We start from the raw sequence: 13,327 nt of genomic DNA on the forward strand, positions 1-13,327 counted from the left end.
CACACATGCTTGAGAGAACTTGTATTGACAAGAGGCAGAGGCCCATAAGAATACGAATAAAGAGCCTTAATGCCGCGGACTAGCAGTTAAGTCGGCGTGGATTCCAAGTGTCAGTGCTCGATCCCATCCTTTTATTGAACCGACATCCTGAGTAACTTTTCACGTGTTAAATTAAAACCAGAATGCTTCTTGGAAAAGCAAGTGTTTGGCTGCTGGAAGGAGCTGCTTGCTCTCTCTCTCCCTCTCTCTTTTGGCAATAATGGCCACAAAATGAGTTTAATTGTGAAAAGGACTTGTGGAATTCACTTGTGCAGAAGATGAAAGGCGTGTAAATCATGATGGAAAGGCTTCTTTTTTTTTTGTCCATGCCACATTTAAGCTGCTTCACAGCTCTTCTATTGTGGTGTCGCCTCGGGCTCACCTTGACAACAATCTGCTTATTGAGTAACCACATGATCCATTTAATGCATTTGGAGAAAAAAACAACAACAAAACAACTGCACTGCATGTGTGTGTGTGTTTTACAACTGATCAACAGGGTCCTGCGCAGCCTGTGCTCCTCTCATCTCGCTCCTTTCACACGTTCCAGTAAATACTGAGTGAAGTGGGACTCTTGTATCTGAGGTGTGTGTTGCCATCAGATGGAACTCGACACCGGCGCGCACAGAGCGCGCAGATCAGGTTAGAAACATGCATCGCAACAGAACATCTCCAAATCGCATTCCACATACTGAAATCTAATCCGGGGACATCAGGATGTGTGACATAATCCCCAAGACATCTGAAAACTTTGCTCCTCCATAACGGGGCTCCAGGGTGGTTTTGGGAGAGATATGTGGACCTCTTGTTATTCACTGTTTGCTCTTGCGTGGATCTATAAAAGAGGGGGCGGACACTAACTGCCCCCAAACGTCAGAGCGCACTTAACTATAAATCTCTCCAAACCGCCCTCTGCGCCCGGTGCGGTGTTTATGCGCAGCAGACATCTGTCCTGCTCTCAGTCCAGTGTGAGGACAACGCGCGTGGACGCTGCACGACACTGTAGACACTACCTGACCTGGAAGGAAATGGAGAATAAAACCCCTCATGTGTGTTGTTTACCGTGTCGACATGTTGTGAAATGTTGGCGATGATGACTTTGTAACGCGCGTGTGGATTTATCGGCGCTCGGACTGATTTCATTAAGAGCTTGTTGCACTCTGGAAAACCGATATTGTGCACATTTTGCGCCTCGCTCATGCACTGGAGACGCTGATGTCTTCATTGGTCTCCGTGCAGTCGGAGATGGTGGATCTCTCTCGGATTTCCAACGTGGAAACGTAGCATCTAATTAATCAGCGAGTGCAACTGTACCCCCGGCGAGGCGCAGTGGCCCTTGGTCTTCAACACCTACCTTTGGACTCCAAAGTGTGGAAAGGCGCATGGTTTGGCCGCTGCGCTGAATCGGAGTATGAAACCCGCAGCTGGCGCAGTATTTCTGTTCTGTTTTCTGTGTGGACACGAACCGAATCTCAGAAGCGCTTCAAGAGTCGTGCCTGTGGATTGTGGTCGTTAATGAAACGAGTCACCGCAGCTGAGTCAGCTCGGGACACTCCACGAGACGCGTTTTCTGTTTGGATTCTAACACCAACGGCCAAGCGAATTTCAGGTCTGCATGGGCCATATGTGAGGTAAGTGGGGCATTTATTTTATGTCATACTATAAGAGTGCTTTTATTTGCATATTAATGGATTCTCTGTGACATTCCACTTGTTTTTTTGTTGTTGTTTAAATAACAAACCAAAATGGGCAGAGAGAAAAAACAACTTGTGTTTGTTATGAGTTTGTTGTGTTTTTGTTTTTTTTGCATCGCATGTTTAACGCCAGTATTTATCCACGCATGGATGTTTAGGTTTAGTGCAGACTCAACATGCCATTAGACGCACTCACGTAAGCTTTGGGCATCGCCATCTGGACAACTCACAGCATTATTTAGGCTGTGGTTGCCAGGAGTTGGTGCGTGATCCAACCAACGCACTTTTGTGTACGAGGCGCACCCTGATATCAAAGTATCATCCTCTATAATCCTACAGGGTCTAACAGTCAGTGGACACATAAATAAACAAGTGTTGGTGACACACACGTTTATACTAATGTCTTTTGACTGTTTCTACCTTGTCATGCCTTCATTTGAAAAGAAATCAGGGGTATATTTACTCTCATATTCATATTAGCCGCAGAAAATATGAGACAAAGTCTGGTTTATTGTCAACAGGACAACATTATTTCACACACCGTGCTCAATTATAAACAAATGTCACTGAATTTCAAAAATAACTATTCCCCCTCTTATTATCCCCACAGCTCTCTTCATAGGAACTGAGTCTAAGATGAAGTTATGGGATGTTTTGGCCACGTGTTTGTTGCTCCTGAGCTCTGTTGCTACACGGCCTCTCTACCAAAACACTCACCCCGCCAAGAGGACTTACTTCCCCAGCAGCTACAGTGATTCCGCGTCCCGGTCTGCGGAGGACAAAGAGCCAGCGTACCAGCGTGAAGACCACAACCTGCAGGAGATCTCGATGGAGAGTCCATGTAAGACACGCACACATTTTTACTCAAATGTAAAAGGGAGAAGTGAGATCTGAACATCTTCTCATCGCCTCATTGTCATGCACGGCCACGGGTTCCATTTGAAACCAGGGCAACTGAGACGTGGATGTTACACAGTTGGTTTGCAGGCCAAGTAATTTGGCCTTTCCTGACTAATTACACTTGAGAAACAGCCTGTAAAGTGATATCCAGAGAGGGCTGAGCCACAAGTGGAGAGTCCTATTGATAACGCCGTCAGACATGCGGGGTTATCAGGTGGAAGATCTTAATTTTGTCTGCTTTATTGCCGCTGCAGTTCACATTAAGCTGGTGTCAAAACAAGCCGGCGGCATGAATGAGGTCGCCGTCGCTCTTACTCTTTGTTCATAGTCTCGTCTGCTTCTCTGCGACTTGAACAACCAGAGGTCAGAAATCATGGCGTGTCTTAAAGGAGGCGACGTGAACTAGGTTGCAGGAATCTTAAAGGGGGGAGAGGGTGAGAGACAACGCCGGAAAATTTAAAACCGAGAGAGGGCTCTGTGTTTATGTTCGTCCCGACAGCGACAGTGGGCAGGAATTTATTTTGTTTGGATCAGCGTGACACAGTGTCGTCCTCGCGCAGACGGAAACGCTGCCAAGAACTAGATTAGGAATGGAACATTTACACGAACGCTTCCCCACCGCATGCTTTGTTTGGACCGCGGTGACATCACGGTCCAAAATGTGCTGCGAACCGACAGTGTGAACACGACTGTGGCTTTTTGTTTTGTGCGTAAAGTTTGAATGCAGGGTCTACAGCAACAGTCGCTGTAGACCCTTATCGGCCTGATTAAGCAAGGAGTTTTGAAGGCTACATAGATTCCCCAACACACATGGAAGGGAAGGGTAAGGTGAGGGATTCTCAGCCGCAGCATGCAACTTCTACCAATAACCTAATATGCTGCTGCTGTGGTAAAGTACGGATTAGTTCAAGTGTTGACTTTGGCACAATTTGAGCCATAATCCACTCCCATTTGCTGCCCCACAAGCCCATTGTCGGCAGGTGTACACTGTAGCCGCCCCGCTTGTCATTCGACAAACAATGGGAGCTGTTTAAATCAAAGGGCAGGTGTGTCTAAACAGATTGGCCCTGGCTCATGTGGTACATAAGCAGCAGCCCTATCAGCTGTGGGGCGCAGGCGGATCGGGTGACCTGCGCTCGGGCCAGAAGAACAGGTAAGAGAGAAGAGATAGGTGACACTGCAATAGAGAGGCCGCGCTAACCACAACGCCACCTGTCAGACATCACACCCCTGCTGCTGCTGCTGCTGCTGCTGCTTCTCGACACAAGAAGATACAACATAAACTCACGCTCGCGTGCACGTACGCAGACTCACGGCGGCGTAATTGAATCATTTCATTTCAGAACGATACGTCGTCGCGATCTTTATATGTGTTCGTTTATTGCTGCCAGGCCTGCAGGCGTTTGGAGTAGGAGCGACATATCTCCTTAATGGAATCAACGTGGAACAAAGGAGGGTCCAAGGTTTTCCAGTCAGTCCTCACCGTGTCTCGCAGCAGATGGTGGGGGGAGCTGGAAGTGCCGCATGTTTTAAGTTTCAAGCAGGCTGCTCTCTCTCTCTCTCTCAGCTATACGACTCAACACAAGGGAGTCCTTCTCATTCGGCCTTTGAAGTTTCATGCTCGTAATTGTGTCTACGTTACATTGCAAGTGGAGAAATGCTGGTCACATTCTTAATGCATCACTCATTCTGCCCACATCACATCACATGGCTGCAGACGCTGAGATTTCCTCTCTGTCTGAAAATTCAATCGACAGCACACTCTTGACCTTCACCCTGCAGCTCCCTCCGCTCCTTCAAGTCGTCTCAGTGGGAGTTAAACCCCGGGCACCTGCACGTTCACATCTCTGGACTCTTTTTTTACATTCCTCTGTGCGAGACTGATCCATAAATCAGCGCACACCATCGCTGATCTGCACAGTTTTCGGATCATTTATGGACATTTTCTACATTTATGTCAGCACGTGGTACAGTCCACACACGTGAGTCAGCTGAGCAGAGTGTTCAGTCCATACACATCGTCTTACTCTTCTCAGTCCAGGTGGTTTAAACTGAGGTGACAGCAGTAAACATTTAAAGGAACAATTCTGGGAAACTCACTTTCTGGAAGAGGCTTAGATCAAAAGGATCCGTGAGCACTTATCTTCTTATCTGCCCATTAAACATAAGCACAGTTGCCAGGCAAATAAAAGAGAACGAGTTACTCCGAGTCAAGAAAATATTCCACCATCTGTATGATGAAAAAAAAAAAGATTAATTAACACGCGACCTTTGTGTGTCACGAGTACCTGTTTCCTCTTTGTGCTTACACAATCGCCCGGAGTTTAGAGCGGTGAGGAAACTCCAGTGGAAGCTTTCCTGTGTCCTTGGAGACTATATTTACATTGAATGAATGAATGAATAAAGTACAGCATTCAATTGTGTCTCTATCAGTAATAACGATTAGTAAATCTGTTCTCTCTGTGTCTTCCAGATGACACCACAGGTCTCTATCCAGAGAAGTTTGACGACGTAATGGATTTTATCGAGGCTACCATCGGCAGACTCAGGAGATCGTCAGAGCTCGACGGAGGCTCCAGGGGACGGAGGGAGCAGAGACAGAGGGGAGCGGCAAACACGGGAGGCCCCAGAGGCGAGGGGAGGGGACACGGGGACAGGAGGCGAGGTCGCGGGCGGGGGGGAAGCCGAGGCGGCAAAGGGGGCCGAGGCGAGCGAGGCAGGGAGAGGATAACGGTGCAGACTCGGGGCTGCTTGCTAAAGGAAGTCCACCTCAACGTGACGGACTTGGGACTGGGCTACCAGACGAAAGAGGAGCTCATCTTCCGGTACTGCAGCGGCCCCTGCGCCGAGGCGGAGACCAACTACGACAAGATCCTGAACAACCTCACACACAACAAGAAGCTGGACAAGGACACGCCCTCACGCACCTGCTGTCGGCCGATCGCGTTCGACGACGACCTGTCCTTCTTGGACGACAACGTGGTGTACCACACACTGAAAAAGCATTCTGCACGGAAGTGTGGCTGCGTCTGAGGATGACGCGCACGTCGACGGACTAAGGATGGTCTTTGCGACTCGGTACAGCATGGGGGACGGATCGCTGTGGGGGGAATGAGCTGGAAGCGTAGGTGTGTCTGCAGTCTTCAAACGACTGCACCGTTAGAACTGACCGGTCCAACTGAGCCAGACCCACTGACCAGTATTCCCTCCAGTTTGCAGAAGAGTCAGCGCAGTTACACCAGGTTTGCTAACTGTGCTACGCTTAAAAAAACAAAAAAAACACAACGACGACTTTGGCTCGTTTTCCTTGAAGAACTTTGTTTTTCCCCCGACTGCATAGCTGTCTCCTAAGACTATGGACGACCACAGAGATGTGAGGAGAACATGCAGCTGCAGTCAAAAACCACTTCCACTGCAATTCTGCGCTGTTGACAAGTACATTTATAACCATGTGATAAGAAATACCACACCGGAGTTCAGCAAAGACTTTCCGGTACAACGCATCTACATAAATTTCAATCATTTATATATAGATCTATATATATATATGTACACGTGTGTATAAGAGGTATATTTATTAAGATGGAATTTAACTTATTGTTATTTATTTTAATCCATTTTATGAAAGAAATTGTCTTTTTCTTTTCGTTTTTTTTTCTCCCTTATTTATTTAAAAGCTTCATTTTTCCTGGACGGTGCCAAAAATGGAGCAATTTCTCGTGCGAAAATCTTACAAGATGACCCACAACTGCTAAACACACACAAACACACCATAATAATAATAATAATAATAATAATGATAATAATGCTTATTTGCTTCACTTTTTGTTTTCTCAATTTCATACGTGCAGAACCATCATCTAAAATATTAAGTAAAGGAGGGAGTAGAAACGCAGACGGAGGAGGGGACCAATAGAAGATTTTTCAACTGAAGTGAGCTGTTGTTTTTGGGGAAGGCAGGATAGTTTTTGTTTGTTTTTACTTTTCTGTTTTTTTGGGACATTTCACCTCATTTTCACCATGCGTGTGTGTGCTACGTCGGCCGTTGCTCTTTCCTCACATTTCCTGGTACCGGATTCGTTCAACTATGACATTTTTACCAAATGTTTACAAAGGAGGAGAATGACTTATGCTGCTCTGTACTTTTTAAGTTACTCAAACAAATTAATTGTACACAAAAAAGGAGCCCAGCCCCCCACCCCCTTTACATGTTTTTAATTAAAATCTAAATGAGAGAGAAGCCGTCCGTCTGAAGAGCTGTAGGTGCCTTTCAGTCACGGAGTGCAGAAGCTGCTAGAATACCTGCCTCTCAGCTTACATTATCCGAAACCTCACTCCGGGCCCTGAGCTAAGGCTTTGCAGTGGTGACTGTCCCAATACTTTAAAGATCACTGGACTTCCTGTGTTTGTATCTCTGCTCTGACAGACAGGTCTTACACCCCCAAAAACAAGAAAAGTGATCCGAAAAGTCAGTCTTAACCAAATATCCACGCGGGGCAAAGGCTGCTGTAAATATGTGAAGACTAGATAGCATCAGAGTCATTTATTCCCAAACTATAGCAAAAAAACAACAACAACCACATAAGGCTCTGCAGAAGCATGTTGCTGTGCCCATCGATGCCCTTCGAGGGGAATCATTTTAAAGTGGAACAAAGAGCGCCCTTGGGGAGGTCTCGATGTTAGCACGGATTAGGGACCAAGGTATCTGTGCCCACCCAGCAGCAAGCAAGCCAGCTTTACTGTGTAATCTCCTGCAAACAGAACAAATCCACTGCATCAGGCTGAATTTAGGCCAAATACTACACAGAGGGGGAGAAAAAAACTCGAGCTTTTATCACAGCATACCTCATCAATTGGATCATCTTCCCCTTTAACAACTGATTTGCGCGTAAGCCTTTCCAGATGACAATGTGCAGATAGGAGACGCACCACTCCTCCACAGTGTACATTAAACGCGTGTCCTCTCATCAACATCATCACCACCACTGTTTGCTCAACTGTTGTTCAGTGCTTCATCCTCCGGTTCTGATGCCAAGGTAGACGAGGAAATTGGGTGAAAGTTGCAAAGAAAGAAATCCTCGAGTGTTAATATGAGAAGACGACAGCGTTTATTTTTCACTCCCCACTGTGTCGACACCTCAAAGAAAAGAAGAAACCTCTCGTGTCGTCTCACTTGTTTTGTGTTACAGAACCAAAGCTCTCGGCAAACTTTATTTTTGTACAATATTCGTTTTATAACTTTTTACAGAATTAAACTTGTTTCTATTAAAAAAAAAATATTGTGTCTCCTGGTGTTCTGCCACATGTATGAATAACGCTGCGGGTGCCAGATTGGTGCTTGTTTACCTGGGAATTCATCATGTGAAAATAATTTGGGGATGGAGGATGGTCTGAGAGATGGCCTCCTGCTCTGTGGCGTCCTGTCCTGCTCCACATTCCTGAACACCAGCCCAGGGTCGTACAGTAAACAAAAGCGAGCAGTAAAGAGACGCCGAGCTGTAAATCAAGGCGCTGAAGAATTTTTTCCACTGTGCAGGGAAGACGTGTAGATGCTGATGAGAAAACGGCAAGAGGTGCAGTGTAATTACGCAGGGGCTGAGGTTTGGGAAAAGTCCATGTCAACAATCAGTCCCAAATCTACACCTTCACCATTTAAGATCATCACACATTCAAATATTGACATTTTTTAAAAGCTATTTGTCTTTGTCTTTGCATAACGCAAAAAAACATCTGTGATTTGACCAGCTCAAAAATAATAATTTTCATCTTCACTCAAGAAAAAGTGTTTGACTAACAAGTCAGTGCCCAATTGTATGGACTAATTCTTAATTCGTTATAAATGTGTCCTGTTTTTTAAGTGTTTTAAGCTACATACACATTAGTGTGTGCACTCTTTGTATTTTCACGTTTTTTTGTTGACGATAAGAAAATAATACACTCTATCGCAGGTGTGTCAAACTCAATAGCAGAGGGGGTCGAAATTAAAAACTGTCAAGTTTCAAGTCAAGTTTCACTAGCACGGCACAAACAGTCCTCTCGTCATGTGTATCTTAGCCAGTAATTTGCTGTACTTAATCATTTTTACTAGATGTGTAAAGCTAAAAGAGGCCCCGGTTCCGGCTATGTGTTTTGAAAGTCCACAAAGCTGGAAAGACGTAACATATTTTCTTGCAGGCCAAATACAACTGCATGGCGGGCCGGATGTGGCTCACGGACCTTGAGTTTGACACCTGTGCTCTATCGTGTCTGATCCTCATGTGGAGGATAACGCGGTAGAAGATGGATACGAAAATAACAGAACACAATACTGGATGTAGTTGTCCGTTGGTGCATCAAATCAGCAGCGTCTCCAGCTTGTGATATGATTAATTCATGAAGAAAAAACGTGAAAACACCATCCATCCCTCTTCTACCACTTTATCCTCCACATGAGGGTCGCAGGGGGGGTGCTGTGCCAATTACACCCAGTTTGTCAGTGCATCACAAGGGACACATAGAGACAAGCAACCATCCACTCCATGCAGAAAGGTCCTGTGAAAATACTAATGTGTAAAAACCCAAGCCACAAAACGTGACGTTGTTAGAGACGACGCGTAACATGTTTCTGTCTTTAAAGGGTGTGTGCTCAGCGTTCCCTCCATGCCAACTGCCTCTTACGTGGCGGAGAAGAGATTGACGTCAGCTTGTCCTTCATTAAGCCAAACTCCTCCTCTTTTCTTTTAGGTTACCCTTTAAAATGCTTCTCATAGTTTCAGGCTTCCCATATTTCATGTCCTGGTATTTCTTTGTCTTTCTGTGATTCTTTTTTTTTTTTACGGCCAGCGGCGACGACTGCCAGAATACAGACATTCGTTGTCTGCTTGTAATTTCGGTTGGCCCAGAAATAACAGACAATCATTCGGCAGTTTTCGTACCATTGCAAGTCACCAATTATGAGCAAAAAAAATGAATGACACAAACCGAGTGTTAAGACTTTCCACATCTTTTGCGTCAAAATTTCTCCCTGCAAACCCAAAGCCTGAAAAACAAAGACCACTCGCATGTTGTGGGCAGAGGTTGCATTCCAGAGAGATGTGTAAAGAACACAAACATGGATTTCATTAGCCCTGCATGTTGTGGTGTTCTCTGTCAGTCTGTTAAAATACTGTTTGACGCCGCACAGGTCATTCACAAGATTCAAATGGAGAAAGCCGCGCAGGGGCAACTGGGTGGCGTAGATATATCAAAGTCACGCCACACTTTCATTAAATGACTTAATCTTAATTCAGGGTTCATAGTCTTTTCATAGATTAAAGCTATGAGAACGAAGCAGATTCATCGCTGTTAAAATAACCTATAAACACAGACCTTAGCCTTAAAAAAAAAAAAGACATTTGACAGACTTGAGTTGATAAAAATAGATCTTTTCAGTTTAGATTTAATTCGTTATATATGAGGTGGAATACAGTTTGTAGAAAAACAAGCAAAACGCCTTTCACTGAAACACAACAGATTTGAATTAGGGCTGTCAAAGTTAACTTAGCTAATTGTTGCGATTAATACGGCCGAGATTAACGCAATGATTAAAAATAATTAAGGGACGGAACCATCGATAAAATAAAAGTTACCTGGGTGACACGGCACAATTTATTGACAATGACTGGAAGCTGCGGTCCTTTGCCAATGACTGTTGCTGAGACCTGTGCAGAGGAATTGCTCCACATCACCAACGAGTGGAAAGTAAGTGTTAAACTTACCACTCTAGGCACCGATCGCTCTGTGACTTCCATTTGGACACCTACCTCATTGATTTAGTCATTAGAAGAAAAGCAAACTTCATTAATCGTGATTAATCTAGATGAACGAATATGTGAGATTAATTAATTCATTTTTATTTAATTACATCTATTGTCAGCCCTAATTTTAATAAAAAACCTCCCAGAGGTGCTCACATTGTCACAGTCATTTTATTTTATATCATAATTCAGTGATGTGTAGAGAACCGTCTCACGTAGAGAGGTGTGTTGGTTCAAGTTAGTTTGTGAATGTGAGATGTGTACTGGTTCATACAAAAACTAACAAAAAGCAAAATTAAAAAAAAATAAAATGAAACGGTCGTATTTCTTCACAGCTGACCAACAGAACCAGAACCACAAAATCTGGAGCTGATTTTTGAGGCCAATTCAGGGGACGTATGAGGACAAAAGAAATCTTTGGAAAATGTAAGGAATTTAAATGAAAGGATAAGATGACGTCCACTAAATTAAAATGCCCGAACGTTAAAATTCTTCTTCTTAACAAAGAAGCAAATATATACGTGTCTGACAGTAACTTCTAAGACTGATCCTGAGACCTCGCGGCTGTGGTGCTCTGGACCCACCGTGTCTACTATCCCGTATGAAACCATCTGCTGCTCAAATCGCTCAGATCTTGCGCTTCTTCCACTCCGGTTCGTCGTTAGCTTCCTCGTCCTCTTCGGACTCCTCTGCAAACACGGGCTCTGGCTGTGTCCTAAAGGGGGATTCACAGAAATTATACAATGATTCAACTTCGGGCTGTAAAATAAGACAGAACGTTATCAGAGATTTAACGTTAGTTAACACTTGTTTGAAGCTTCAGATTAATGACTTCTTCCACACGGGTCAAGTGAGGGGGAACGAAGTTCAGGCGTGAGGACCGTACAGTCACTCAGACCTCGCTGCTTTTCTCTCCTCAGCAGGTTTAACTTGATGTTTAATGTCTCCCTGCCAAGCACAGAGAGAGCCGTGGTGGTGACTATTAATCCTCAGGCCTCAGAGAGAGAAAGAGCTCTGTCGCCTGATATTTACTACGACGTGCATCACCGGTATGTTGAAGCAAAGACAGCTTTCCCTGCAGCGCTGTATGTGAAACAGACGTTTTGTTTTGGCTCACAGTTTTGTTCTCGAGAGCCCCGATAGTGATCTAAATCTGTCCGCTGCTCTCGTTTCTGCGGAGTTTGAAGAGTGAAGCAGTAAAACAGCCCGGGCTCTTTAAACATTCATGTGTCACACCAGCCGGAGGAAACCCAAGCACTATCACAATGCCATAAGTGACACACCAGGTATTCGTCTTACACCGTGTGCTAATGAAGAAACAAGAGAAGGATGAGTGAGGGAGACAGAGGAGACGTGAGGTGTGACTGTCTCACTCGGGATTCTACAAAAAACTAAAATAGTTTGTCCTCACTGTGTGTACGCCGGGGCGACCCAGTAAGGATTTTCTGAAGCTTCCTTGGCGTGGCGCAGGATGGCCGCTCGCGGGTTGCTGTCGTCCGTCTTATCTAAAGCGATGTTCTTCACGATGAAAGACGACAGCGTGCCGCCGTGAGCAGCGACTCTGCCTCCGCGACCTGCGAGGACAAACGAGAACAGGGTGAATTAAACTTGCAGTGCAGAATCCATTACAAGCATATCACTGTACATCCTTTTTACTTTTGGACTGGTGAAGCTGGGGACCGACATGGCAGTCTCTCCCGCTGTCAGGTCTCTCTGCTGCCAGATGACGTCACGGCTGCGATAATCTAGCATAATCTCCCAGTGGACCGTCGCATCATTTAGTATCAAACATGCAAATGTTGAGAAATTCATTCGACGGCATAATCGCATGGACAGATGGCAACCGGTGCTATGCTGATGTAAATACGGGCGTACTGTATTCTCGTTAATCCGATTACGTGACACTGTGGTACACTGAAATAATCTATCATATCAATATGTCACAGCGAGGTGTCCACAAAGGTTTTGAAACTGTTTAATTACAAGCTAGATTATGACATGATGAATAGATTTAGGGTACAGTTCCTAATGTTTCTGAACACTGTGTGCTGTTGGCTGGACTCAATGACACTTAATAGAGCCATTGGGGGGGAATGTGCTGCTTTCCAGAGAGGACATTATTATTATGGTTGTCTTAAAAGATCAAGTATAGAAGAGGGACATATTACACACACGAATACTGTACATCCATGTCGTTTAACGCTACAGGGATTTCCTGCTTTACTTGGGCAACGGTGCTGTTTGCGGAGACTCTTTCCAATGCATCCAAACGTTCTGCCAACCACCAAGCATTACCTTTCACTTATACTTGAGTGAATTCACAAGGAGGATAAACAACATAAATACAGCCTGTCATCGAAAAGACCAATGGAAGACAAACTCATTCTCATGGAAGAGACCTGAAAAACATGTTATTTGCCCCAGGGGACTGTTTAAGTGGAGTTTTTCTTTCCCTTCAGAAAGAAAAACTCCACTTTATTGCTCTGTGGAACGGTAACATTTTAAGTAGTGAAGGATTGGTGTGGGTGGGAATAAAAAAAAAGGAGTGAAAGTGAAAAGACAGGACCAAAAACGGCAGCAATAATCCAGCTGGATCACAATAAATCACGAAATGTCAGCTCGCACCTTTTGCTTGAAATGAAGTTCATCCATGATCGAGCACAGACGTGGTATTTTGTGGTTGTGGAGTTGGACTATAAACACAGCGGACGCGAGTGCCCGGAGAAAGTCTACAGTGCAGCGCTGCGTCCCAGCAGTTAAGAAATATGAGGCAACAGCAGGTTACAATGAATCTCTACGAGGCCAAGAGGGAGCAGTGCTGATGCAGCTCTGGACCTCACATGGATTGCATAATACTGTGAGACACATCAACAACTGTGAATTTTGCACATTTGTCTCAACCAGAATCACGCGTTGATT

General features: G+C 44.9%; 2 protein-coding genes across 2 annotated transcripts in view; one reads left to right on the top strand and one right to left on the bottom strand.

Moving 5' to 3' along the window:
* Window positions 1–959: 959 nt before the first annotated feature.
* Window positions 960–6,429, top strand: gdnfa (glial cell derived neurotrophic factor a). Its single transcript, XM_044011786.1, has 3 exons — window positions 960–1,670; window positions 2,344–2,574; window positions 5,107–6,429. Exons 2-3 carry the CDS (start codon window positions 2,370–2,372, stop codon window positions 5,664–5,666), a joined length of 765 nt encoding a protein of 254 aa, XP_043867721.1. The 5' UTR covers window positions 960–1,670; window positions 2,344–2,369; the 3' UTR covers window positions 5,667–6,429.
* Window positions 6,430–10,020: 3,591 nt separating this feature from the next.
* Window positions 10,021–13,327, bottom strand: part of LOC122758407 (WD repeat-containing protein 70) — a 33,317-nt gene continuing 30,010 nt past the window's right edge. Inside the window, exons 17-18 of the mRNA XM_044012574.1 lie at window positions 11,820–11,982; window positions 10,021–11,123 (exon numbers count right to left, since the gene is read on the bottom strand). Coding sequence (XP_043868509.1) covers window positions 11,036–11,123; window positions 11,820–11,982 — 251 coding nt within the window. The 3' untranslated portion in view covers window positions 10,021–11,035. The remainder of the gene's footprint in view (window positions 11,124–11,819; window positions 11,983–13,327) is intronic.

The sequence above is a fragment of the Solea senegalensis genome, linkage group LG21, assembly GCF_019176455.1.
Source record: "Solea senegalensis isolate Sse05_10M linkage group LG21, IFAPA_SoseM_1, whole genome shotgun sequence".
In the NCBI taxonomy this organism is placed as follows: domain Eukaryota; kingdom Metazoa; phylum Chordata; class Actinopteri; order Pleuronectiformes; family Soleidae; genus Solea; species Solea senegalensis.

Bases quoted from the DNA above. Each gene is read 5' to 3' on its own strand.
- gdnfa (XM_044011786.1), top strand. From the start codon at position 2,370: ATGAAGTTATGGGATGTTTTGGCCACGTGTTTGTTGCTCCTGAGCTCT. The intron at 2,575-5,106 runs GTAAGACACGCA...TGTGTCTTCCAG, and splicing joins GATCTCGATGGAGAGTCCAT to ATGACACCACAGGTCTCTAT.